The 27,860-nt window shown below is 42.5% G+C and overlaps 1 protein-coding gene across 6 annotated transcripts in view; it reads left to right on the plus strand.

Annotated features, from left to right (window-relative positions):
- Positions 1–27,860, plus strand: part of LOC103463007 (SH3 and multiple ankyrin repeat domains protein 2) — a 189,521-nt gene that overhangs the window by 74,065 nt on the left and 87,596 nt on the right. For all 6 annotated transcript variants that reach the window (XM_081605588.1, XM_081605589.1, XM_081605585.1 and 3 more), the window contains 6 exons: positions 1,693–1,801; positions 7,571–7,722; positions 8,643–8,810; positions 11,075–11,191; positions 15,777–15,854; positions 27,519–27,585. In XM_081605588.1, coding sequence (XP_081461714.1) covers positions 1,693–1,801; positions 7,571–7,722; positions 8,643–8,810; positions 11,075–11,191; positions 15,777–15,854; positions 27,519–27,585 — 691 coding nt within the window. The remainder of the gene's footprint in view (positions 1–1,692; positions 1,802–7,570; positions 7,723–8,642; positions 8,811–11,074; positions 11,192–15,776; positions 15,855–27,518; positions 27,586–27,860) is intronic.

The raw sequence follows: 27,860 nt of genomic DNA on the forward strand, positions 1-27,860 counted from the left end.
ATGTCTGTGGCAGCTCTCTCCTACAGGACCTGCTGAAACCGTCTGACAGCAGCTCTAATTTCACATCCGACTGCAGGGAAGAGAGACGGGAAGGAACACAACCAGAGGAAAATAAGAAAGGCAAGAGGAGGAAGATGCTCATAAATATGGAGCAGGGACATACAGTCAAGTTTCCAAAATGTTATTAATGTGAAGAAGTGTTTCTCTGGGATATTTCTGGTTCTAAAAGGAGGTATATCATCAGCTCAACGTTTCCAGGAGTTGATCCTGTTGCTTTGCTGTGTGGTAGAAAGAGAAGCAGCAGCAGATCAAAGTCCAGACAGGGAGGAGACGACACTTTCCTCCTCATCCTGATTCATCAGGCCTGCAGAGACGCTCGGGGACAGGCTGGACGGGGACATTGAATAAAACACGGGGCACCCGCGGGCCGCGGACATGATCCTTTGACATTTCCAGATATTGAACCGCTGGTGAGTCACTGCAGCCGTCAGCCTGACAGAAACTGAGTCACTTCGGAGGATTCTCTGCTTTCAGTGCAGCTGATCATAAAATAATCAGTATTTACTCAGATCTCTGTCAGCCACTGCAGCATCCAGGCAACACCTAAACATGTTGGCTCTAAGTGGCGCCAGCGGCGCTGCGTCTCAGGAAGTAAATAAAAATAGGTGTGTAATAAAAATATTTTAAAATCTTAGTTTTCCCAGGTATGAATAGTTTCAGGTGGTTATGAAACTTTTATAAAAATATGTTTTCAACACCTTCACCATGTGCAGCTCCTGTTCCTTCACCCAGAGCTCACTGCAGAAACACACAGCTTGGTCAGAAACAGCCGATCAGAGCCAGGGGGAGGGTCTTATCGCTGTCAATCAACCTCAAGTACATGCTGCTCACCCTCCTCTTTGCTCTTGCAATGCTTTAGCAATAAATGCTAAGGCTAGTTAGCAACAGTTTTCCTGTAGTAGTAAGTTGTTTCTCCACCACGAGCAACGCGTTCGCAGGAGTGATTGACAGCGCTCAGCCCCGCCTCCTGGCTCTGACTAGGGAGGTGGAGATCAATCTTTTCACAGATTATGTGTCTCAGAACCATCGATAAACTGAAAGTGGAAGTTATTCACCCAGTTTTTACTGAATAAATGAAACATTTATGAGTTACTGGGAAGAGGTTTCCTGTTGCTCCTGCTGATGGACAGCACAGCAGAACTCGTAACATTTTAATTTCAGACACAACAAAATCAAATTACTCAAGAAATCATGATGATAAAACCTCCGTGGAAAACAAAGGAGCTTTTTAATTAGATGTTTTTGTGGTGGATTCAGTTTGTAATCAGTGAAAGTCGGAGTGACTGTAGCTGCTTGTTGCTGCTCTTTTTCTGCTCCCTCGTTCTTCCGGCTCCTTCTCTCCCGTCCTTCTGGGAGCTGCTCTCTTATCTATTTTTATCTAACGGCCTGAAAAGAAAGCAGACAGAACCGAGCCGAGCAGAAAGGATCCGCTCTGTCCCGTCCTGATGTCCGTCCTCCTGTCTGTCCCTTATCTGCACATTCAACTCGATTCCATTTTATACTTTTATGTTTGACCTTTTCTGACCTTCCCCCGTATCTCTAATTGTATTTCAGTCTCTGCGAAAGTCCCAGGATGGATCCTTTTGTCTCAGCGTTCTGGTTTGATGACCCGCTTGTCCTCTGTGTGTGCAGGCCAACCTGAGGAAGTTCATGGACTCGATTCAGCAGAACCAGGTGGACAAAGTGGGGAAGCTGTTGGAGCGAGGCCTCGACCCAAACTACCACGACGGTGAAACTGGAGGTGAGGCTGCAGGCTGGACCCAAGCAGAAAGAAACATTCTGGAAAAACTTCTGGAAATCAGAGGTTAATAAATGGTTCTGGTTCTGGAGGGAAACCCAGAAAAACCTCCTCACCATAGAAACGTTTGATCAAAAATGTCATGTTTCATTTAAGCACATTTAGTTTCTCAATCCCATTTGCAGTATCAGAGCAGCTGCTGTCTGTTTCCACAGCTTCACCTGCCTGATGTTAGTCAGACGATGAGCTGAAATGTTCGAGACTCGACTGTTAGTGGTTCTACTGAACTGTAAACTGACCTCCCATTTCAGAATCTGTACATAAATGAGAAGTTTAGCATTTTCCATCGTGACGTCAGATTTCTGTCTCAGGTGAAACAGTCCAGGGTTCGGTAAGGCAGCTGGTGGTCGGATTGAGGCAGGAAGTATCTGGACCAGAACCGGCTTTTTATTAGTTTTATGATTGCTTTATAATGATCACAAACTGGATCCATGATGACAATCAGAACTTCTGACTGATTCTGGAAACGAGTTCAGCTTTGTGAAAGTCAACAGCTCTAAAGTTGTGACACTCAGACGGACAGAGTCTGAAACCAAACTAATGTTCTGGAGAAATCACCGATTCGTCTCATGTGAGGTTAGTTTGAGGCTGGTCTGGTTTCCTCCTGGTTCGGTTCGGTTCGGTTCTGTGGATGTAAACACAGCGATCCCATGAAGGCACCGACCAAAGCAGGTTACAGGAACAGGAGTTCATCTGACGGACCTTTGGTTCTCGTTGATGGATTCGCTGTCGCCCAGTTTGTGTGCCGATCGTAACGAAACATCAGCTGCAGGAACTTGAACCTCACGTGGATCCGGTGAGGCGCAGCGCCGCCCTGCTGGCTGCAGTGAAGCATTTCCCAGGTGTGAATGAAGGAGTTGTGTAGCAGCAGCATCAGTTTCCCCACACGGCGGCCCAGGGGGCTGCTGGGTAATGAGCCGAGTGCTGATGTCAGACTGAGCAGGTGGTTCCTGCTTCCAGAGGAGAAACTCAGAGATCCGGACGGACCCTAAACACACCGTCTGTTTAAGTCCGTTAACTCGCTGTGCAGGTCAGTGTTATTAGTTTAAATTAGATTCATTTATTTATTCTGGTCATTTTTAACCTTCCATTCAAATGGCAAAGGAAAAACACAAAAACAAAACGATAAAAAAGACAAAATTAGTACAGAAATGAACAATATTTAAATTCCTGTCGATGGCAAAAACTGTAGAAGCAAAAGTTTATTATACCTTCACTTTTTATACGTAACATATTCTAAATTAAAACAGCAGAATTGTTCATTTCAGGCAGTGAAGCTCAGATCATACAGATTTATCACATCTGAAGTGAAATATTGGAACCTGGTTCTCATGTTATTTTGATGATTCTGTCTTTATGAAAACCCAAAAGTCAATGTCTCAGAAAATTTTAATATTGTGAAAAAATGAAATATTGAAAACTCATGAAGTTGCACCAAAGCTTTTCCAAAGGAAGTTGAGTGGAAGGAAAAAGTGTGGAAGGGAAAGATGAACAGTGGTAACCGCAGCCTGGAGAGGAACGTCGAGTAAAATCCATTCAGGATGTGGAGGAGCTTCAGGCCCGGACAGAACATCTGGAGGCGGTTCTGGCTGTTTTAACTGTGAGTTGAGGTTTTGTCCGGATCGGTTTCCTGAGCGGCAGACAGCGGATCAGCGGCGGACAGCGGATCAGCGGCGGATCAGCGGCGGGCAGCGGATCAGCGGCGGACAGCGGATCAGCTCCAGGCGTGTTCAAACGTTTCCACCTTCGTCTTGTTGGCCTCAGGCAGCCAGAAACTCGCTGCCATCGTTTGTTGCCTTAAGAGCTGTTGACTTCACCGCAGCTCCAGGCTCATAACGATGTTTATTTCTGATTATTTCATGAACGTGTCAGGAGTGTCTGAGCTGCGGTTGGACTTGACAGAAGCAGCGTTGAGTGGACAGACGAAGGTGAACAGGAGGATGAGGAGCAGATCTCTGGAAACCAAACCAAACCTCCTCAACCAGCTGGAGTAAAATCCACTGGTTCCCCTGCAAACACCTGGGCACCTCGGGGTTAATGAAAACCAATAATGACCACTGTAATAACTTTAACCTGGCAGAAGTTATAATAAATATGAGTAACATGAAGAGCCGTTAAATAACACAGAGAGCATCAGCTTCACAGACGCCTCATTTAAAAACTGTGAGGATCATCGAACCCTCATTGTCCAGATGTTCAACAGGTCAGAGCTCACAGTCTGACCGACTGACCATCAGACCGTCTGTCTGACCATCTGACAGTCTGACCATCTGACAGTCTGACCATCTGACCGTCTGTCTGACAGTCTGACCGTCTGACCATCTGACAGTCTGACCATCTGACAGTCTGACCATCTGACCGTCTGTCTGACAGTCTGACCATCTGACCGTCTGACCGTCTGTCTGACCATCTGACAGTCTGACCATCTGACAGTCTGACCATCTGACCGTCTGTCTGACCATCTGACAGTCTGACCATCTGACCGTCTGTCTGACCATCTGACAGTCTGACCATCTGTCTGACAGTCTGACCATCTGACCGTCTGTCTGACCATCTGACAGTCTGACCATCTGTCTGACAGTCTGACCATCTGACCGTCTGTCTGACCATCTGACCGTCTGACCGTCTGTCTGACCATCTGACAGTCTGACCATCTGACCATCTGACCGTCTGTCTGACCATCTGACAGTCTGACCATCTGACAGTCTGACCGTCTGACCGTCTGACCGTCTGACCGTCTGACAGTCTGACCGTCTGACCATCTGACCGTCTGACCGTCTGACAGTCTGACCATCTGACAGTCTGACCGTCTGACCGTCTGACCGTCTTGACCATCTGATCATCTGACCGTCTGACAGTCTGACCATCTGACAGTCTGACCGTCTGACCGTCTGACCATCTGACCGTCTTGACCATCTGATCATCTGACCGTCTGACAGTCTGACCGTCTGTCTGACCATCTGATCATCTGACAGTCTGATCATCTGACAGTCTGACCATCTGACCGTCTGTCTGACCATCTGACCGTCTGTCTGACCTTCTGACCATCTGACCGTCTGTCTGACCATCTGTCTGACCATCTGACCGTCTGACAGTCTGACCGTCTGACCATCTGACCGTCTGTCTGACCATCTGACCGTCTGATAGTCTGACCGTCTGACCATCTGACCGTCTGTCTGACCATCTGTCTGACCATCTGTCTGACCATCTGACAGTCTGACCGTCTGACAGACTGGCCATCTGACCATCTGACCGTCTGACAGACTGGCCATCTGACCATCTGACCGTCTGACAGACTGGCCATCTGACCATCTGACCGTCTTTACCTTTAACCTGCAGGTTGGCCGTTTTCTTCCTCGTCTCCTTCAGTACCTTAAGACACCTGAACCTCTGGTCACCTGAGGTTAACATCCATTTGCTCACATTATTTTAATCTTTTCTAGATAAACCATCATTTTTGTCCAGGCCTGTTTTGTTAATTATTGTTTTTTAAATAATTCTGTTGAATTAAAGAGCAGAATCAGATTTCCATTGGATAATTTTCAGGATTTTTCTCATTTTTAAATTCAGTTTGAAGTTATTTCTGAGAGCGTTATAGTTTTGAACCCTGATCCAGGTGTTTCCTCCAGGAAAGCCGGAGTCGACTCTGCTTCCCCCTGCAGACACAAACTCTCAGCCTCTTTGTGGTTTCATATCTTTGCTTCTGTTTTTATTTATGAGCTGAAAGTATTTCCGTCTCCCGACTGATTTCAGCTCAGGACCAGAGTTCAATCTTTAGCTTTTATTTCAAAGACGTTTTTCAAACATTTCACACATTAGATTCCTGGGAGCCGGACCTTATAAAGCTGCTTTTTCCTGGACAATATTTTAATTTGATCATTTCTGGGAAAAGCTGGCTGCTGGTGCCGCAATAAGCTAATTATGTTGAACTGGGACACGTTTGTTGTCTACTGGTGTCTTGTTTTGATGACCTTGTTTAGCATCATCAGCGCTGCTTTAATCACCTCTTTGCTGTTTTCCTGTTACGCCTCATAATTAATAGAGAACCAGCTGACCTGCTTTTTATCAGATCAAAAACCTGAAGGGAAGAAAAGTGAAGTTTGAAGGACGTTCGGTTCCAGTTATCTGGAGAAACCCACAGAAAATCTGGAAGCTTTTACCTTGAAATTATGCCCTTACTGTACAATATTTTACTCTTTATTCTGTTTTTTATAAATACTTTATATTCTGTCTTTGCGTGAGTATTTGCTGCTGTTGCACAGAAACTCAGAACAACGGATATTTATTTTAAATGAAATTAAATTCTATTCTGTTCTGCACCAAATATCACTATAAAATATGTAAATTAGTACAACCCTATCATATAATATCTGTAATGAATTACCATCCAGTTTTATGTTACGTAATTAAATGGGAGAATCTGAGTTAAATTTGATTGACACATATAAATATCTTTTTATTACTGTTATTTCTGGCTCTCTGTGCTAAACTACATAATGAAATAACTTCATATCTCCTGCTGAAATCGAACATCTGATTGGTTAACACTCAGCTGCAGACCAATCACAGCAGCAGAGTAAGCCCAGCTGATTGGCTGCAGTAATATGGAAACGCAAAGTAACCCAGTGGAAAAATGCAAAACAAAATAATTACTGAATATTTAAATAGTAAAAAATAATAATTTATTTAAGATAATCTGATGCTTTAAGTTTTGGGACTTTTAAAGTTATTGAATTGTGGCACTTCTGGCTTCCCGTACCTGCTGTGGTCCAAAAGTCTCCATGTGATTTATGCTGCCTGAACCACACTGGATGTGTCAAACAGTTCGCTGATCAACCAGTTCACTGACTGACCAGTTCACTGACCAACCAGTTCACTGACCAACCAGTTCACTGACCAACCGGTTCACTGACCAACCGGTTCACTGACCAACCAGTTCACTGACCAACCAGTTCACTGATCAACCGGTTCACTGACCAACCAGTTCACTGATCAACCGGTTCACTGACCAACCGGTTCACTGACCAACCAGTTCACTGATCAACCGGTTCACTGACCAACCGGTTCACTGACCAACCGGTTCACTGACCAACCGGTTTACTGATCAGCCGGTTTACTGATCAACCAGTTCACTGACCAACTGGTTCACTGACCAACTGGTTCACTGATCAACTGGTTGAATAATCCAGTCATGTTCTGTTTTATTTTTGTTTTCCATGTTTAGTTGCTTTGGTTTGTTGTTTGGTTTTGGTTTTTCATTACTCTGTGGTGTCTTCGTCATTATCAGAGGAAATTATTATTTAAACGTAAAATCTGGTTTTAGATTTAGTTTCCTCCTAATCCCAAAAAGCTGGAAGAGATTTAAAATGAAACCTTTGAATACGTCAGAGGAACAGAGAGGAAACTCTGGAACGTCTTCATTCTACTGGAGTTTTTGGTTTTTCTCGCTCATCCAGTCCTGTGATCCTCTGCTTCCTCAGCCGGAGCTCCTCGTTTCCTCGGACCACCAGGCTCGCTGTGCGTCTTGTTTTGCCTGTTTGGTGCTGAATGCAGTTTCCTCCTGTGGTTCAGATGTCTCTCTTCCTCCCAGGAGCTTTGGAGCCGCTGTGAACTCGTCTCCCACGCTGAGCTTAAGAAAACTAACGTTTTACTGTCTGGGTGCTGAAAGCTGCAGGAAGTGGATTTGCCTCCTGAATGGTGTTTCTCCTCCAGAGAGCCCGCTGACGGCGGCGGCCCAGCTGGACAGCGGCGTGGAGATGATCAAGGTTCTGAAGAACGGAGGAGCTCATCTGGACTTCAGGGCCAAGGACGGCCTGACGTCCCTCCACAAAGCCGCGCGCGCCAAGAACCAGCTGATCCTCATGGTGAGGAAACTCCCTCTTCCTCCTCTACAGGTTGAAAACCATCATTCAGACGTTAAATCAGCTCAGGACATTTTTCTCCTAACAGATCAGTGAGATGAGAAACTTTCCTTCTTTTCCCTGAAAACAAAGGAATCGTTTTAAAACGTCACAGTGGATTTTATGAACAGACATGCAGGAAACCGGCTGCTCCAAACGAAATATTTAGCTCCAAATTAAACACAGTTTGTCATATTTAGTTTTTAAAAACATGTAGATAAATAATTTAAATGTTAAAAATTTACATTTACATATTTACGTACAGCAAACAATTTAGTTTTTTTAATATTTGGATGAATTTTTAATCATGTAAATATTTAACATATTGATAACTTGGTTATCAACTTAACTTTAATTATTTTACAAAATATTTAGAGTAGAATATAAATATATATTTTAAATGACACATGGTGATGGTGAAAATAAGACTGAAAAAATGAAACCCCATTTTTTCCTCTTATGACCTAAATAACCAAATTATAGCTTTTGATTTTTGAGTGTAACTTTGCAAACGGCTCAAATTACATGAAATTATTTTCACTCTTATTTTGGAAGCTGGTTGTTTTAGTCATTTCTTTCTAAGGAGTTTTTAGTTTCATGAAACAAACAGAAGCATTTCAGATTTTTCTGACTTTAAACTTTTATTAGAAATGTCATAAACCAGGATGGTGAATTAAATGTTAACATTTGGTTCAGATCAAGTTTGGTTCAATATTCGCTGTGATGCAGGTGGAGAGAAAAACTGGGATGTTTGTGGAGTTAATGTCTCTAAGAAACATTTTCTGGGTGAACAGGTTCTAGAACAGACATGTAAAACCCAGTTGATGTGTTTCCAGGTGAGTGATGTGATAAAACATGTGAACGTTGTGTGTTTGTGGATCCAGACGCTGCTGGAGCTGGGAGCGTCTCCAGACTATAAGGACAGCCGCGGCCTGACGCCGCTGTACCACAGCGTGGTGACGGGCGGAGACCCCGGCTGCTGCGAGCTGCTGCTCAGCCAGCAGGCCTCCGTCTGCTGCCAGGACGAGAACGGCTGGCACGAGGTCCACCAGGTACACACACACACACACACACCTACACACGCATGCACGCACACACACGCACACACACCTACACACACACGCACGCACACACACCTACACACACACACCTACACACACACACACGTACACACACGTGCATGGATGCACACACACACACACCTACACACACACACACCTACACACACACACACCCACACACCCACACACACGCGCACGCACACACCTACACACGCACACCTACACACACACACACACACGCACACACACCTACACACACACACATACACCTACACACGCACGCACGCACGCACGCACACGCATACACACACACACACACACCTACACACCCACACACACGCGCACGCACACACCTACACATGCACACACACACACCTACACACACACGCATGCACACACACATGTTTGCGTGACTATCTTTGTGGGGACTTTCCATTGACTTCCATTCATTTCTACAGCCTAAACCTGACCTTTAACCTTATCCTAACCCTAACCAACCAAAACTCAATTCACAGTTTATTCCTAACTCTGACCCCTGACCCAAAAACAGCGTTTCCCCTTGTGGGGACCAGGCTTCGGTCCCACAAGGAGCAGTGGGTCCCCACAACTTAGTATGTGTCAGGAAGATGGTCCCCACAAAGTATTACACACACACACACACACACACACTGTGTGTGTTCTGGCCTTCGGATTCATCAGATTGCTTATCTCCCTCCCTGTCAGGCTGTAAAATCTCAGCCTTCCTCATCCGTCCCGTTTCAGAGCTGATAAGCAGAAGCTGCTGCCGTTTCGCGGTCGCCGTGCCGCGCAGCGCCGCGCCGCGCCGCGCCGCGCCACGCCGCGCCGCTCACTTCACCTTCACATCCAGCCGAAATGTTTCTCCTCAAACTTCAACTGAAAAGTTTGTCCACTCAGAAAAAAACTTTCTGCTGAGGAGAGGAAAAGTTCATTTCTCTTGCAACGTCACACAGGATTTTCACATTTTTACGTTTCATTCATGTCTGTTTTGTTTTTAATTGTTCGTAAGCTTGATGATGAAAACATGATGTATAATTCAGACGGATTCAGACCTCTGACATAATCACCATGACGACCGAGCATCAGCTCAACAACAACCAGCAACTCAGCTGTTTTTATGTTGCTTATGTTTGCAGGCTTAATGACTTTTCCTGCAACATAAGCAGCATCCATTTTTAATGTCTGCACGATGCGTCAGCTTGCTTTTCATCTCCTCTGTGATTTGCAGCTGAAGCACTTTTGTTTTATAAAAAGGTTATAAAGTGATATTTAGCTTTAGAAGTGTAAACATCAGACGCAGAGGGACCTGATGGAAACAAAACACTAAAATCATACCAGAGTTTTAACTGGTTACCCAGGACGTCCTGTTTCTCTCTGACTCTTTTTAAAAGTATAAAACATTCAGGCTGGATGCAGGCTGCTTGTTTTACCTCTTTTTTCTCTGATCCTGCTGATATCTGTGAGATATTTTCCTTACATCCAACATTTATGTCAATGTGAAGCTGAGATCATTAATATCTGTCAGTTGTTTTGTTATTTTACCGTTTTTATGGAATCTGAAACTTTAATTTTCAAATTTCCCACATTTTATGAATGCCAAATGAAAGTGGCAGAATGTTCAGCCCAAATATACAGAAATAAATAATATATGTGAATATATGAAAACGTAACCAAATTAAATTACAGTCAGATGGGAAAAGTTTTACTTTACTTTTTAAGTTTACTAGTTGAAATCAACATTTGACTTTCAGTTTGAAATGTTTTTCTCAAATGCAGAAATATTCATGAGGCTCAATAGAGAAGAATTAATTTCAGGTTCAATTATGAATTTGATAAAGATTTTTTTGGCAAGGGGCAAACACGGACCTAACAAGTTCAAAGGTCAGACAGTTTACAGATTCATGATTTTCTTTAAAGATAAATGTATTTAATGAACGTCTGGACAGATGAGTTTCTCTCTGAGACTCTGTTAGGTTTTTATTTCAGGTGTTTAACGACTTTTACTCCGTATTTCTGCTCCCGGGTTCAAACTGAGGCCACCAGCTGATCCTGCTTCACTTCTCCTCCTCTGCACCACACTGACATCTAGTGGTGAAGGCGTCACACTGCAGGGATCCTCTCACCGCTGTGTGTGTGTGTGTGTGTGTGTGTGTGTGTGTGTGTGTGTGTGTGTGTGTGTGTGTGTGTGTGTGTGTGTGTGTGTGTGTGTGTGTGTGTGTGTGTGTGTGTGTTTGCAGGCCTGCCGCCACGGCCATGTGCAGCATCTGGAGCATCTGCTGTTCTACGGAGCGCTGATGGGCGCCCAGAACGCCTCGGGGAACACCGCCCTGCACATCTGCGCCCTCTACAACCAGGTGAGCAGGAAAATAAATAAATAAAAAAACAACCAGGTGAGCAGAAAAAAAACAAAAAAACAACCAGGTGAGCCGTCAAACACGCAGGTTTCCTGTCGCCACCAATCGTAAACGTTTCTGCTGGAAAGAAAAGTTTTCAGTGACATGAAGGTAAAATTCTGGATTTGATGCAGAATGTTAATATTCAGTGTTTTTAGTAAAAACTAAACTTTCATTATCAATGTCTGACAAACTTTCCAGCCTGATCAGCTTTATTAATCATTAAAGAAAAGACATTTTCTCATGTGACACAAGTGTTTCGGAGATAAAACTCCTTTTTCTGCTCTTTAAATCAAACGAGCTTCTGTTTCCCTGGTGACTAGAAACATTTCAGCTCCAATAACAGAATTCACCAAATCATACAGATTCCAGCAGGAAATGGTGGGAAAATTAAATAAATATGAAAAACATGAACAAATCCAGATTGATTCTTTAGTTTTACTTTGACACGATTTCTGAATATAAATTCATATTTCAGTTTGAGAATACTTTTTTTTTTTTCGTTCGCTATTGCTTCACATTTCGTCCAAAACTTTGTATCAAATTCAGATTTCTGATCCATATTCTTAATTTAAAAACCATAAGTACCACTGATGGTGGTAAGACGCTGACTGCTCGTTATTTCACCATGTAATCCTTCAAAGCAAAGTGAATTATTCCCAGTAGAGAAATGTTAAACGTGACGGTTCTCCGTCTGGCCTTTGGATGGACCACTGAGCCGACCTATGACCCCTGTTGTTCATCATTAACAGAAACTTGTTCTGGGTTCGGTTCTGCCTTCATGACATCATTCATACATTCATCTGTTTTATTCACCCTGTTGTGTTTGCGGATATAAACTGTTCTTTTTTATCACAGCTGAAACTGATGCCCCTGTTCACACATTTAAACTCAATAAACTGAATATTTTAACAGAAAAGCATCAAATTTGCTTTTTTGTTACGATGTTCCACTTTATAAAATCTTGATTCTGTTTCAGGTCGTTATCTGAAGACAGATATTTAGATACTAAACAAAATATTACATTTTGATCTAGGAATCAATGATAAGGAAGTGACATGAGCAATAATTTATATTTTATATAAATTTAAATGGTGGGCCACAATACCGAGCTTTTATTTTGATAGACCACTTCCACTTATCGGCAAGTGAATTTGCATGTTAGCTAAATATTTAGCTCAGGAGTAATTATTCAGTCTGTAAATATTTAGTTTGATTATAAATATTTTGCTTAGTTTTAAATTTAATATTTGTCTTGCTAATAAGATATTTATTTTGAAGCTGGCATTTAGAAATGAATGAATAACAAGGTTTAAAAAAATATGTCTTCAGAAAATGAACCTCAATTTTTCCCTCTTATGACAGGATAAATAACACGAACTGTTGCAGATAATTTTAACTTTTAAGCGTCTCATGTAGCGGCTAGCTCGCGGCCTAGCTCGCGGCCTAGCTCGCGGGCTAGCTCGCGGCTAGCTCGGGGCCTAGCTCGCGGGCTAGCTCGCGGCCTAGCTCGCGGGCTAGCTCGCGGTTAGCTGGCGGCTAGCCGGCACAGAACAGACTCCTTTGCAGGAACTGTACTCCCCTGATGGAGACGACCTGCGTTTCCTCCATGTTCCTCATTGTTCAGTTCAGACAAACCTGAGCCGTGATTTCTACCAGAACAGAAATGAATTGAGAGCTTTAACTCATTTAGCTCAGCTTCCTTTCTTTCCGCTCCGCTCCGTTTCTTCTTCCCAGGAGACGAATTATTTACCGTCCCATCTAGTATTGATGATGCTCAGATGTTTGAGGCGGTGCAGTTCAGCCGATCCCAGGAGGAAAGTCGTTCTTCCTCTAATTGCTGTGAACAAGTGAAGTTCAATGTAAAGAGCGCTCTGCTTTGTATCTCATGCTAATCTTTTCATCATATCCATATAAAAGTATAACTCCAATAATAACCACCCACACATTATAAGCTCCTGTTCATCTCATCCATTTAGCTGGTTTTGCTCTATGAGTTTCCAGGAAGTAAAAGTTGAGTGTGAAGCAGCTGAGATGACAGAAAGAAAAGAATCCATCAGCCTTTAATTATTCAGGAATAAAAGCAAATCAAGATGTGTTGTCATCTTTTAAAATCTAACCTCTACAAGTAATTGATGCTTTTATATCTTGGAAAGAAATTTGATGGGATATGATGAACAATCACTCGTCTGAGCCGACAGGTTTGCTCTTATAAGGCTAGATTAAAGGATATTAAAGGGAAATAAAGAAACTGTTTAAAGCTGCTCATGTATCAGATTATTTGCCAACAAACAGACTTTCAATCCTGAATTTCTGGTTCTGGAAACAGAGTCAGCATTTCTCTGAAGACCTGATCAGAAACTCTTTTTTTTCTGTCTTTTCCCAGACAGTTTGTGTCTGTGAATCTTTCCAGATGAAAAATCCAAGACATTTATTTAGGATAAGTGTCGGCATTTATCAGAGCGGCTCTCTTCCTCTGATGTGAGGAACTGGTCACATCACTGTGAAGGAATCCCTGCATCCCACTCCAAACGCCACTTGACCTGAAGCTGGTGTTTGAAGCCTCTGGCTGCAGGTCAGCATCGTTTGTGCTGCAGCTCATCAGAGCGTTTAACTCGCCGCTCTCAGTTTGGCTTTTAAAGAAGAGATTCATTCTGATGCTTTCAAATCTCAGAAACTTAAAATATCTGTTGAAAACCAGTAGAGACAAAATATAATACTGGCTCAGTTCTCCTGCTGATCAGTCATAGAGGATTAACTGTAATTTTAACAGTCATGACTGAAAATGATGAATTATTGTCATATCTGTGTGAGAAAACCCCCCAAAACTGAGATTCATTCCATGCAACTTGATAAAAACGTAAAGCTGGACTGAGGAGAGTTTTGTTGTTTTTAGGTAAATCTGCTCCGCGCTGATCCGCTCTGTGATTATTTTTATTAATCGCCATCTGTCTCTCAGTTAATCCAGAATGTTAATAAACCTCAAACATGAACGTTTAACAAAGTAAAGGTGATGTTTTGGCTTGTTAATAGAAAATCTGTATGTGAACAGATATTGGGCAACTAAATGAAAAACAGATTTTCCCATCTCACTTTTTTTGCTCTCATCTTTTTAAATGAGAAACATAAACAATGATTTCTGACATTTAAGAACTAAAACCAGTGAGTTTCCCCCGGTCCATCATCGGCGCCGTGCTGACCGGCTGAAATGACGAGTCGCTGCTGATTTATCGTCTCATCTGACTGAAGGACTTTGTTACACGAGTCAACTTGTGAACAACTTTGCATAAAGTTTCAGTTTTTCACCCATCATCTTGTTTTGTTTGGTCTTTTTCAAATCGTCCTCTCATGACCTTTGACCTGCTCACTGAGGCCTGTGGTTTCTGAACTTTAGTTTTTTTTTATCATTTCTCTGAACGTTGCACACGCTGACCCTGACTGGATTTGCTGGGACAGAAAAACAAGAAACCTAACGTCCTAAATGTCATCCAAATGGAGTGTAGACGACCTTTGACCCCTGCCTAGATTGATGAAAGGCTGCAGAAGACCTGAGAATGGGGTGGAGCTTCACCTTTTAGCAGGTCAACCATCCTGAACTTACAGCCAGAGCAAAGCAGCTTCATGGGTTAGAATGGCCTAGTCAAAGTCCAGACCTAAATCCAGCTGGGCATCTTTGTGAAGGACCTTCCCTTTCTGTTTGAGGCTCCTAACTGAACTGTAGTTTTTGTATTTTTACCTGGAACTTGTTGGTGACGCCCATCAACCCAGGACGAGTTTCCATGGCATCGAAGTTTCCAGGGAGAACGGAGAACCTTTCTGCTCTGACCTTTCTCACTCAGATCCCTCCATCTTTGTTTCTGCTCCTCTTTTAATTAATTTTACAAACAGCTTTGCTCCCGTTTGTCCGGAGTGATTCTCATTTCGGAGCGTTTCAGAGGAGAAAGGACGGCGTGTCGGAGGACTGGCTGCCGTCCAGGTGAACGGGTAAAAATAACCCGGAGGATCTGGTTTTAAATGAGGAGGGAAGCGTCTCATGGCAGAACGTATGGAAGGAGCTGACTGCTCTGCTCAGATCATGGCTGTGCTTCAGTTTGTGATTCTCCTGCCAACTCTCCACAGCTCATTGTGGCTCTAAAAAAAGTATTTATATTCATGTATGTGTGCGCGGTGCATGCGTGGTGCAGCACATTGTGGGCGAGTTGTGCAGCAGATTCAAACCCCTCAGCTCGCTCCAGCGCTCTTCTTCTCTCTCTTCTCCCTCTTCCTGTCGGAGTGGAGCAACAGATTCACTTGAAGCAGAAGAAGCTCCACTCCTCCTGGTGCAGGTCGGCCATGCTCCTGCTGCCTCTCCCTTTAGTAATGACATGTTTAGACGTTTGAACTCTCTTTCCCGTTCCCGCTCCTCCGGCTTCTCGGGGAAACTCTTGTCACTGGAAGAAAATCGCCGTTCTTCCAGAACAAAGTAGGAGAACTTACAGGAATCGGATCTTTAGGATGGTTTCTGGTTCGTTATACTTCATGTTTTCTTTTCTTTTCTCCCTCTCAGGATAACTGTGCCAGAGTGCTGCTGGTCCGTGGAGCTGACAAGGAAGTGAAGAACTACAACAGCCAGACTCCATTTCAGGTACGGGTGAAATAGAAATAAATAAATAAATTTTAAAAAAGTAATTGCTGCTATTTTTAGCCAATTCTTGGTGATTTATCGCAGCTTTTAGCGTGTGGGGAAAACATTTTTAGTAGCAGCACATTCTCCTCATCTCATTTGTTGCCATGGCAACAGTGGGGAAACAGCCAAGGTCAGTTTCAACCAAGGATGCAAACGCTTTCCTGGCCAATAATGGAAATGTTGTAATTAAAGTCCTGGAGGAGAGGAGCGAGCGAGCGTGAAATGCCGACCGTCTTTTTGGGATTCGTTTCAGTCGGGCGCAGAAAGGACGACTCTGATACGCTCGAATTTATTGAAATAGCGTGAAAATGTTTGATTTAGAGCTAACGCGCCGTGCGCTAATATGAAACATGAACACGCCAAAGTTTAATGTGTGTGCATGAATGTTTGTGATGCTCAGGGTTGCACAACGATGTTTTCACGTTCATGAGTCACTCTTAATTATTTCTGCAAACATTAAATGTTCTTTTAGCTGCAAACAAACGTTTAGGACAAATGCAGAAAACGTTGCTAAGCTTTTCGGTGCCTGGTTGTCCGCTGTGCCGGTGTCACACTGTCACAAACATCGGATGAAATCCGACATTTATTTCAAAAGTTAGAAAACCAAAATAGAAGCACTGAGGCTGATATTTTAAAATTTGAGTTTTCAGAAAGTGGGAGGTGACTGCAACCAAATCAGAGTTTCAGGCCCTGCAACATGTCAGGCATAACATTATGACCACAGACAGATGAAGTGGACAGCATTACTCATCCCTTCATGGTGGTAGTGATCATGTTGGCGAGGAAGTGAACATTTTTTAGTCCCTCCAGAAATTTTGCAATTAGAAATCACTGATTTTGTGGAGCTACGTTGGAAATATTTGTAAGGAATTTTGCAATATGTTTTCCTCATTTCCATTTCAAAATCTATATGTAGAAGAAAAAAGATGCAAAAATAAGCAGACAGACTGGACATAAAGAAATTAGTTTGATTTGTGTTACTCCATATCCAGTAGAACTGAGGCAGCAGTGTAGTAAGAGTAAGAGATACTGCCACCTGCAGGTGGGAGTTGGCAGTCAATGTTTTAATCATTTTTATGAAACAGTTGTGTGAATTTTCCCAATCGCAGAATCATGAAAACCTGAAGGGGCTGATGTGGTCAGCTGGCTGAAAGTGTTTCCTACAGTTTTCACATGTTTGAAAGTGTTATTTCCAGTTAATTAAGCTGAGCTAAATCTGTATTAAGCTTCAGCAGGAACAGAAAGAAAAGTTTATTTCTGCTTAAAATTAAAGATTTGATGTTTTACATTTTGGTTTAGTTTGTGTGAATACGTTAAAATCAGAGTGATTTTACTTCATGCCATCATCCTGTAAGAGTCTAATCTGACATCTGTGGTCCGAACTGAGGATTTCTGCTTATGGAGAGCGAACCTGCACTGCTGTGCATGTTTTATGAGGGGAAAATCCTGCAAAGCACTAAGTTCCAACTGATATGTTTGACTCATAACCTACGCCTAAGTTACAAAAGAGCCTTATCCAGGCAGGCATTTACGAAAGGCAGTCCCACGGGGTCCTCGAGGTCCTCCACATCCACTCCAGTGGAGCGTTTCATTAGCTGAGCGTTTCACAGAGAGGGAGGGCAGGATGAACTGAAATCACATCACTGTTAGTCAGAGTCTGACTACAGCTGAGGCTTAAATTTAGCCGTTTCCCTGGAGCTTGATTTCTGTGAACAAACTGCACTGAACAAAAAAAAAAAAAAAGTTTTCATGATACTGTGAAGTTTGACACTTTACAGGAAGCATAAACAGCTTAAAACTGGCTGTATAGTTTGGTGAAAATCAGGGATGTACTGGGCTATTAACATGCTGTTATCGCCAGTATCCAATATTTACTAGAACTATGTGTACTATATACACGTATGCTATATACGTATGCATATATATGTATGTCTCCATACACTTACAACAGTGGGAAAAGACAACGACGCTGCTGATACCTGCTCTGCCTCACTGTCAGTCACATGACCCCGTCTACTCCCAGCCCAGAAACACAAACAGCAGAAAGATGGAAATAAACATCAGTTCTTCATATCAGCCCAGTTTTACTTATCGAACCGATACTGATGTGTTAAAGCAGATAAATTGCTTCTCTAGTGCAAATATGTCCATGATGTCAGGATGCCAGGCTTGTCTGCTTATCATCTCAGAATGTAACAATTTGGGGGCTCGTCCGGGATCCAACAGCAGGTGTTTTGTTTGGTTATGGGTTCAGTCCTGTCTGTCTTCTCACAGCTTTTAAATGTGTTTCTTGGCTTTGCTGAGTCAAGAAACACAGAGTGAGCCCAGATGTGGGTCAGCTTTTGTGATTTGATTTGGATTTCCTTCTGGATCTCTGAAACTTAATATAGACTCAGATCAGTTTTAGCCTTAGAAATCTGAATCTATAATCCAAGCATATTTATATCTGTAGATGGTGTTGGACAAACTTCTGCTAATAAACTGACAAAGCAGCTAATTTTTTGGCTAGTGCGAGTGTTTGTGGTGATAATGAAGATGTTTAGAGCATCTAGTGTCCCCATTGTTCCAGATGATTTCTGTAATCATTTCTTGAAGCGCAAACTGTTCAGGAAGGTGTGCAATGACAAATTTGCTCATAAAATCATTGTGACGTGGTTGGTATTAGCATGGTTATATTTAGTGCTTTAGCATTAGCTTCTGCTAAATACCATGTTGGTGTAGTGCTTTAGCATTAGCTTCTGCTAAATACCATGTTGGTGTAGTGCTTTAGCATTAGCTTCTGCTAAATACCATGTTGGTGTAGTGCTTTAGCATTAGCTTCTGCTAAATACCATGTTGGTGTTGTGCTTTAGCATTAGCTTCTGCTTAATACCATGTTGGTGTAGTGCTTTAGCATTAGCTTCTGCTTAGTACAATGTTGGTGTTGTGCTTTAGCATTAGCTTCTGCTAAATACCATGTTGGTGTAGCACTTTAGCATTAGCTTCTGCTAAATACCATGTTGGTGTAGCGCTTTAGCATTAGCTTCTGCTAAATACCATGTTGGTGTAGCGCTTTAGCATTAGCTTCTGCTAAATACCATGTTGGTGTAGCGCTTTAGCATTAGCTTCTGCTAAATACCATGTTGGTGTAGCGCTTTAGCATTAGCTTCTGCTTAATACCATGTTGGTGTTGTGCTTTAGCATTAGCTTCTGCTTAATACCATGTTGGTGTAGCGCTTTAGCATTAGCTTCTGCTAAATACCATGTTGGTGTAGCGCTTTAGCATTAGCTTCTGCTTAATACCATGTTGGTGTTGTGCTTTAGCATTAGCTTCTGCTTAATACCATGTTGGTGTAGCGCTTTAGCATTAGCTTCTGCTAAATACCATGTTGGTGTAGCGCTTTAGCATTAGCTTCTGCTAAATACCATGTTGGTGTAGCGCTTTAGCATTAGCTTCTGCTTAATACCATGTTGGTGTAGTGCTTTAGCATTAGCTTCTGCTAAATACCATGTTGGTGTAGCGCTTTAGCATTAGCTTCTGCTTAATACCATGTTGGTGTTGTGCTTTAGCATTAGCTTCTGCTTAATACCATGTTGGTGTAGCGCTTTAGCATTAGCTTCTGCTAAATACCATGTTGGTGTAGCGCTTTAGCATTAGCTTCTGCTTAATACCATGTTGGTGTTGTGCTTTAGCATTAGCTTCTGCTTAATACCATGTTGGTGTGGCGCTTTAGCATTAGCTTCTGCTAAATACCATGTTGGTGTAGCGCTTTAGCATTAGCTTCTGCTAAATACCATGTTGGTGTAGCGCTTTAGCATTAGCTTCTGCTTAATACCATGTTGGTGTAGCGCTTTAGCATTAGCTTTTGCTTAATACCATGTTGGTGTAGCACTTTAGCATTAGCTTCTGCTTAATACCATGTTGGTGTAGCGCTTTAGCATTAGCTTCTGCTTAATACCATGTTGGTGTAGCGCTTTAGCATTAGCAGAACTAATATTTTTGATTGGTGCTTTAACATTTCAACTAGCCGTGCACAACACCATCGCCACTGAACTTACTCCGTGGACTCAGAGTTTAGTAGCTGGAATTTCTCTCATATTTTTCACATAACTGGATCTATTAGTAAATCAAAGCAGTTGTTGTTAGGTATTACGCAACACACCTTCTTTTATCACTGCTCTGCTTTTTAAAGCAAAGCAATTCTCTTTGATAGCGAGATGATTTCCCTCCCTACAAAAGCCAGAGATTGCTGACAGTCAGCCCCAGCAGCTGCTGTCCCTCAGAAGTGAGGACGTTCAGCTTAACTGGGCGGCCAAGTAGAAATCTGTTGCAGAAGAGAAACAAACAGCCGTTATTTTCCTGACAGCAGGCTGAACATCAAGCAGCCACTAAACACGTTGGACTCTCACTTGTTGTTGAGTGGAGGAAAAAAATCGCTCTCTTGCACTTACTATCTTTATCGTTGTTGCACTCTCCTCCTACACATGGAGCCCAGAGCCGAATCCAACAAGTTTATGCCTGTTTTACAGATGGAAGAGCAGGAAGCTGAAGCAGGTAAAGACCAGAGGAATCTGAGCTTCAGGACCTTTAAAAGCTGAGACTGTCCTGCAGCTCAGAGGACGATACGGCCAGGCTCATGTCCAGCTCTATTTATTCATTATTATTCCTGTAAATTAATTTTTTTTTAAACTTTCGGAAACGTTTTCATGTGGTTTCCTTGACATCCATAGTAAAAGGTTTAATTTATTTTACATTTTCAGACTGTTTTAAAGTGGCTTCTAAAGTTTTATGGTTCAAATTTAGGATATGATAAACATGATCAAGCTTTGAACTTTGACCTCATGTAGAAAATTACTGAAGATCCCAGATTCTTTCCAGCTTCCCTGTTCAGGCAGGTTTTCGTCTAGTTTGAGGTATGGAATTTGACTAGGCCATTCCGGTGGCATCATTGTCCTGTTGATGACCCAGTTAGGACCAAATTTCATCTCATGGAGCCACTTTTCCATGTGGAGGTCAAAACCCGCTGAATGCGTGAAAACCAGCCCACATCATCATCCCTCCACCACCGTGCTGGAGGAGTTTGTGCTGCCAGACGTCCTGCTGTCCGCCATCTTGTTTTCCTTCAACAGAATGATGGAGTTCAGATGGTCTTAAAATCTCTCAGATTGATGGGAATTGCTGATGTTGTTCCAGTTTCATCGTCATAGTTGATTTGGTTCAGTTCTCGTAGCTTTTACATTTCTAAAGGATGTTTAATCTGTTGACCTCATGAGTTTACTATGCAGAAAAAACTGAACTAAATATTTTGTAGGAATAAAACAGCAGACAAGAGAGCAGGTGACATCAATGAAACAGGTCAGAAGTAATTAAATATAATTGGAATTAGAAACCACAACACGGTGGAATAAATTGGGTTCAAGCCGCTGCACCAATAAATTTGAATGCATTAAAAGGTCGTCCTCTTCAGATGCTTCATCTCAGTTTTATTTGCATTTTGAAAAATCCTGAATATCAGAGCAGAAACATTACATAACTCTAAACAGGAATACATCTAGACAGAGAGCTCGAACACACATTCCCACCCACACTGCCATACCTCAGCAAAACAACAGAAAGAAGCTCAAACACACAAATTAACTACCTATCATGGTGAAAATACGTTAAACGGTTGAAGAAAAGCAGCTTTAAAATGAGAAAACGTGTTTTCCTTTGTTCAGAAACGGCTCTCTAGATGTGGTTGAAACAAATGAGCTTTTTAAGGAAAAATCAAACTAACTTCACAGTTACAAATAGATTTAAAATAAATCAAGTTTACTTAAAGCCAAGGCGCAGACTTGCAGCAGTTTGAAATTGTCTAGTTATTAAAAACTTTATATTTCAGTCATAAGACTGAAATAAGTTTGAGACATTGTGAAAGGAAGTGACTTCATGTGCTGTGCAGCCCTTTAAAGGCTGTAGGACCCAACATTCATACCAAAATTCACAATTTGCACATTTTTGTTTCTCCATTCGGATCTTGGTGTCTGGAAAACGAGCCATTTCAAAAACCTGTGCTGCTGTGTAACTGTGCATCTGTGTGCAGCCATTTTCACATGTGTGTGTGTGTGAGTGTAATCACACACACATACATGTGTGTGATTTAATTGGTTAAATCCAATTGACTTTAATTCTTGATATTTTCCGATTTAATGAAAGACTTAAACATGTTCTGTTAGGATTTTTTTTCAAGCTTAGACATTAATACAAAGCATTATTTTTGACCAACATGGTTGATTGTTTCAGTCCTTTATATGTTCTATAATGACCCATACTTTAATGGAAGTTGCTTTTGTTGGAGTTTATTTTAAATAAATTAGATGCACGTTTTCCTTTAAAGTAATTTCTGCTGTAGATCCTATTAATTCCCAAAAAATATCTTGGTCCCATTAAAGGGACGGCGCTCGTTCTGAAAACAGGCAGAACTGAGCAGACTAAAATCTCATTATCTAAGAATGATTTTGTTTAAAATATATATAATTAACATGTTTTTATAGCCTGTAAACCTTTCCTAACCTCTTTAAAAGAAAGCATAATAGTCCCTTTTAAGGTAATTATAATTATAGTGTTGGACTGTTGGTCCAACACTATAATTTAAAATGCCTCATCCAAAGCATTTTAAATGAAAACATGAAGCTGTTGAGGCTTAAATGCCCATAATATTCATAATATCCATAATGTCCATGGGGCATCTTGTTATTAGTGTAGAGTTTGATTGGATTTTCTAAGAACAATGGAAGATGCATCATTTCCAACCAAAACTGCCAGATGCTGAAGGTGGTGGGGCTTTTAGCCCAGATCTGATGCAGCTGGACGTTACGAAGCCTGGAGTTCAGCTCATGTCTGTATGTCATATGGAGCGAACGCCCTGCATGTTTCTCAGCTGGAATCGGTTTGATGTCTCCATCATTAGGAGCCAAACCAACAACTGGAGCCGATTCCTGCAAAGCTCTGCTGCCACGGCTGAATGAGGCGCTTCTGCTGCACGGCCTGTGGGCGTGTGGCGGCCATCTGATACTATCATGCTTCAGCATCTGTGGAAAAGTGTGTGTGTGTGTGTGTGTGTGTGTGTGTGTGTGTGTGCGTGTGTGTGTGTGTGTGTGTGTGTGTGTGTGTGTGTTTTCTCTGCGCTCTTTAAAAGATGTATTGTTTAAGGCAACAGAAAACAGAGCCAAACAAAATTTCAGCTGTTCTCTCTGAGTTCCTTGTTTTCTTGATGTGAAACTTTGATAGATTTCGACCAACCGGCTCTTCATGTTGTGTTTCTCATCTCTCCAGTCTGATCTGTGGATCTTCCTGATCTCTTCAACCTTTAAAGACCAAATGTCTCCATTTTCATCAAATCGTTCCTCCATTCTCCACGTTTCTCCCTTTTCTGTTCCCACTCTGTCTCTCCCAATCTAAGCCTTAAAGGGACAGTTAGGACGTTACTGAGGTGGGGTTCTGTGAGTAGTTGACACAGTCAGTGGCTTACCTGCAGCAGACAGAAATCCTCCTGAAGTGAGTTTTGAGTTCAGACCCTCCGTATGAACAACAGGCTGGTTTTTACCAGGATGGATGTGGATGTGCCTCATTGATAAGCTAATTGCTGATCAATCAGCTTATCAATGTGTCGTTATGGGTGAATGTGACTCTGGAGCTTTGATTGGTCAGTTTGACTGGAAACCAGTTTATAAATCGATTTATTTACCGTTTATGGGAGGTGAGCCAGAGAGGTGGCAGAAGAGCTGGATCAGAACCGCTAACTGATCTGTGGCATGAGGAACTGAGCTGTTCACCTGGACTCATCTGGACCTGCGGCGGTTCTGGATGGACGGACTGAGTTCTGTCGTCGTCGTCTTCTTCAGATAAACTCGCTCCGACTCCCCAGAGACCTGCTGCCAACTCGGCTCGGCATCCTGGAGAGCGTGAGCCGGTGCTGCCTTCAGGCGCTCCTGGTTGACATGTTTCTGTTGCCAACCCAACCGGCTCCCTCCGGCTGTGCAGGAAGTCGCTGTCACCACGGAGACAGCGGCGCTCCACGTTCCCATGACACTTCAGATAAAAACGATGTTTCTTTTCCTCCCGGAGCATTAAATATGCAAATATTTCTTCAGATTTACAGCTTTCCTTCCCCTTTTTAGCAAATTAAACATTAAATGAAGCGGCAGGAAGCTCAACTGTAAAAAAAAATTACGTTTTATGGTCAAATCTGAAATTTTGTCTAAGATTAGGTGGAAATATTTGGGTCTTTAGACTTACTGCAGTAATGGTCTTATTAGTCTGCAGCAGTAGAAACGAAATATTAACATTTCCTGGTGATGCTGTTTGTTGATTCTTTATAGTCCGGTTTATTTGACTCGATGATGGAGTCGATGGATCAGCTGATAATCTTTTGTTTCTTTAGAAAACTTTAGATGCATGTTGAGTTGATCCATCATGTTTGGATGAGTTTTCCAGTATAATCCCAGTCTGTATTGACCTGTAGTTTCCTTCGTTCCTCTGAAGAACCTCTCCGGTGTTCCACTTGGCTGAAAGTGTTTCTGAAAGCTCCTCCACATCTTTACCCCCTTCCTGTTATTCACAACCATTTGTCTCCCTGACAACCAGCGGAGACCAGGAAGAGAATGGATGTGGGGGCGGCCATGGCAGTAGTGGTGTTGATTGTGGGCGGCAGGATGATAATGAGAGATAAATTGTGTTTCCTGCAGCTCATTGGTTAGCAGCTTCCTCATCACTCTCTGCTAAAAAGAGACTTGAGAGCGCCCCCTGCTGCTCTGGTTTAGTTGTGTTGGGGTATTCAGTGGTGGTTTCAAAGACAAAACTCTGTTTCAGTGCTTCACAGTAACCTTAGCTGAGCTTACATTTCTACCTTCAGATTTAAATATTAACAGATTAGTGACAGAGAGATTTCTGTCCCTTCACCATCTGCTCCTCCTCCTCCAGCTGCTCTGAGTCAAACCAACCTGTTCCCCTCCTGGCCTGTGGGGGCGCTGCACCAAGAACCACTGAAGGAAACGACACAAAAACCTCTGAAGACACTGAGAGCAACTTCCTTCTTCACCAGATGGAAACAAGATGGAGGCGTCAGATTTTAGGAGAAGGATTTTAGCGGTTGGAGGATTTCTCCTTCGCTTGGCTAGCACGTTAGCTTTGGTTGTTTTTACCCAGAATGCCCTGCACCGTAGTCCACTTCCTGCTTTTCAGGCGATCTACGGTTCAATTAGCATTCGGACTTCACCAAATGGACTGGATTTGGATTAAAGCGACTGAACGGGGCTGGAGGGAATGAGGTCCACAGGAAAAGACCAAAAAACACCTTTTATTTTCTATAAATAGAAAAAGTAGCAAAAACAATCAAGATGCAACCATGCTTTCATTTCCTCTAGGTAATCATTTAATTCTTTCATGGAGTTGTTATTTCCATTTTTAATATTTTTGCAAATGAATGACGGGTCAAAAGCTGTGAAGCAATAAACGTTTGGATGCTCCTGGTGCTCAGGTGGAAATAATAATTGTTTTTAAAATGGTTTGTTTTTCGCAGGCGGCCAGATTTAAAACCGAAGCAGTTGGATTCTAAAACATCAAAATAAACCAGTCAGGATTTCCTTTTTTATTACTTCAGCTTTATTTTTACAGTTAATCACCATTTTCAGAAAACAGACTTGATGAAATGAGAAGGTGAGCGAGGAAGTTGGATCTGGAGCAGGAAGTGATGCGTTTGTGCAGCTGAGTAAAATGGCTGTTTTGCTGCTTTTATTGTTTAATAGCTGTTCATTAAATTAATGACAGATTCTGTATATGAATATGATGTGATTGTAGCTGGTCTCTGGAGAATATCCGCTCAGTTCCTGGTTCCGGATGAATGTGACTGGATCTGTTTCAGTTTAACGGCTGAAAATATTCCAGGGATCAAATGAATCATTGAGCTGAATCTGAAGCCTTTGATCCAGATCCGGTGGATTCAGGTGAAGTTACAGTAGCTGTGAATGTTCACGGGGTGAAGTCGGCGTGTGACATGCTGCAGGAAACCGTCCATGTGAGCTGAAGCTGCTGGGATCCCGTGGATTCGAGGCCTTCTCTTCGCAGAGCAGCAGTCACTGATTCGTCACGCTCGGTGGCATGAGCTCTGGGAGATCCTCCGAATGAGTGGGAGATCCAGCATCCGCCCCTCCCCCACCCGCTTCTGAAGAAACAGATTTTCCTCCCGGAATAAGCTAAAAATATGCATTTATTAACATGCTTTTTATTTTGGAGGAGGCCTTTTGTTTTTCAGCTGGATAAACGTTCAGGAAGCGTCACGTTGAGGGAAAACCTCGTTTGTTTCTCCGTTTCCTCAGAACCGACGTTCAGGTTGTTAATCCTGCAGAGACGGACCCGTTCATGGCACCTGCTGTCCGACTCTCCACGAATCAGAGCAGGCTTTCTTATGTAATGCTTCTGGGTTTCCCATGAGGTGTGTGTGTGTGTGTGTGTGTGTGTGTGTGTGTGTGTGTGTGTGTGTGTGTGTGTGTGTGTGTGTGTGTGTGTGTGTGTGTGTGTGTGCAGCACAGATTAAAAAGGACCGGTCTGTTTTGAGTCGATCTTTGCCTGAGCCTGAAGTTCTTTCAGCCTCCTGGTTCTGCTGAGCATGTCAGCCCAGAACCTCTGAGTCCAAATGTTTGGTGCCTCTCTACTGCCTCCTGGTGGACAAGCACTGCTATATCCCTGATGCAAAAACACCCAGACTGTGCAGGAAAGACTAATAAGGAATAAACTGGTTGTTATTGTTATTATTTTATTATTTTTTTACCATACTTAGAAAATAATTGCACCTAACATACCAGGCTTTTTTTTCAGATGGGCAATAAAAGAAAAAGTGGGAGAAAAAGAAGCGAAAGAGCCACCATGAGGGGGCGCTGCACTCTGACTCTAGTGACTTTTGTGCCTTTGAGGATTTATTTTGCTGATTCTGCATCCATGTCATGTCCTGCAGTGGAGCTGAAGGCAAAACGTCTGAAATGAACCACAGAGCTGTTTTCAAAATTCATAACTTTGACTTTAAAAACAAAAAAAAAATAAAGAATCAATCAGTTTTATTCTCCATGTTCATGAATGTTTTGGATCTGGGAATGGAGAAACAAACTGAGGGAAGAAAAACCTAAACAGTATGGATCCAGGGTGTGGGGGGTCTGCAGAGATGTTAGCTGCCCTTTTCCTGACCCTTGACCTCTATAGATGGAGGGAAGGTTGATAGAGTGATGGATGGGATTATGAGCCAGAATAGTTTAATTAAACGACTGTAGCAGATTAAATGTTATTTTCTGTAAACTCCTGAAAACCAAACATCCCTGTTTTAGTTAGAACTTAACAGATGATGGGTTATTATAAGAAACAGGAAGACTCGGAAAGCTTGGGCACTGGTTGCTATGGTGATCAGGCCCATAGCATGACTCATTCCAAAAGGCAGGTAGAGAGTTAGACAGAAATATCCATGTTTTAGTGCGTAGTCTGTGGATGTGGAGATGAAATAAATGGAGTTTTAAATCAGAAAATTTAAGCTTGACGTTTGTTTTTCAATAAACCTGAAGGGACTGAAAATGTTCCATCTGATGGAACTCCTCATGGCTTCCTGTTTCCCTCTGCAGGTGGCCATCATCGCAGGAAACTTTGAGCTCGCCGAACTCATCAAGAACCACAAAGACTCTGATATAGGTGAGTCCGGATCGTTCCATTTTGTCCCTGCCGAGTCTCTCTTCCTCAATCTCACTCCGGATACATTTCAAATCCCCCGATCTTTTCATCCTCTTTAATGACTTTCCTTTATAATCCCCGTGCTGGATTATCGGTGTGTTGCCGTGGGAACGAAAGTTTATCCTCGCACCAGGACAATCCCGGCGCTGATTTGGCCAGGAGTCCCTGGACGTCAGCATGAGGGATGTTTGTCCTGCAGGAACTGATTAAATCAGGTTTTATTTCATTCAGCTGTT

This window comes from Poecilia reticulata, chromosome 3 (genome assembly GCF_904066995.2).
Source record: "Poecilia reticulata chromosome 3, P_reticulata-male-v2, whole genome shotgun sequence".
Taxonomy (NCBI): domain Eukaryota; kingdom Metazoa; phylum Chordata; class Actinopteri; order Cyprinodontiformes; family Poeciliidae; genus Poecilia; species Poecilia reticulata.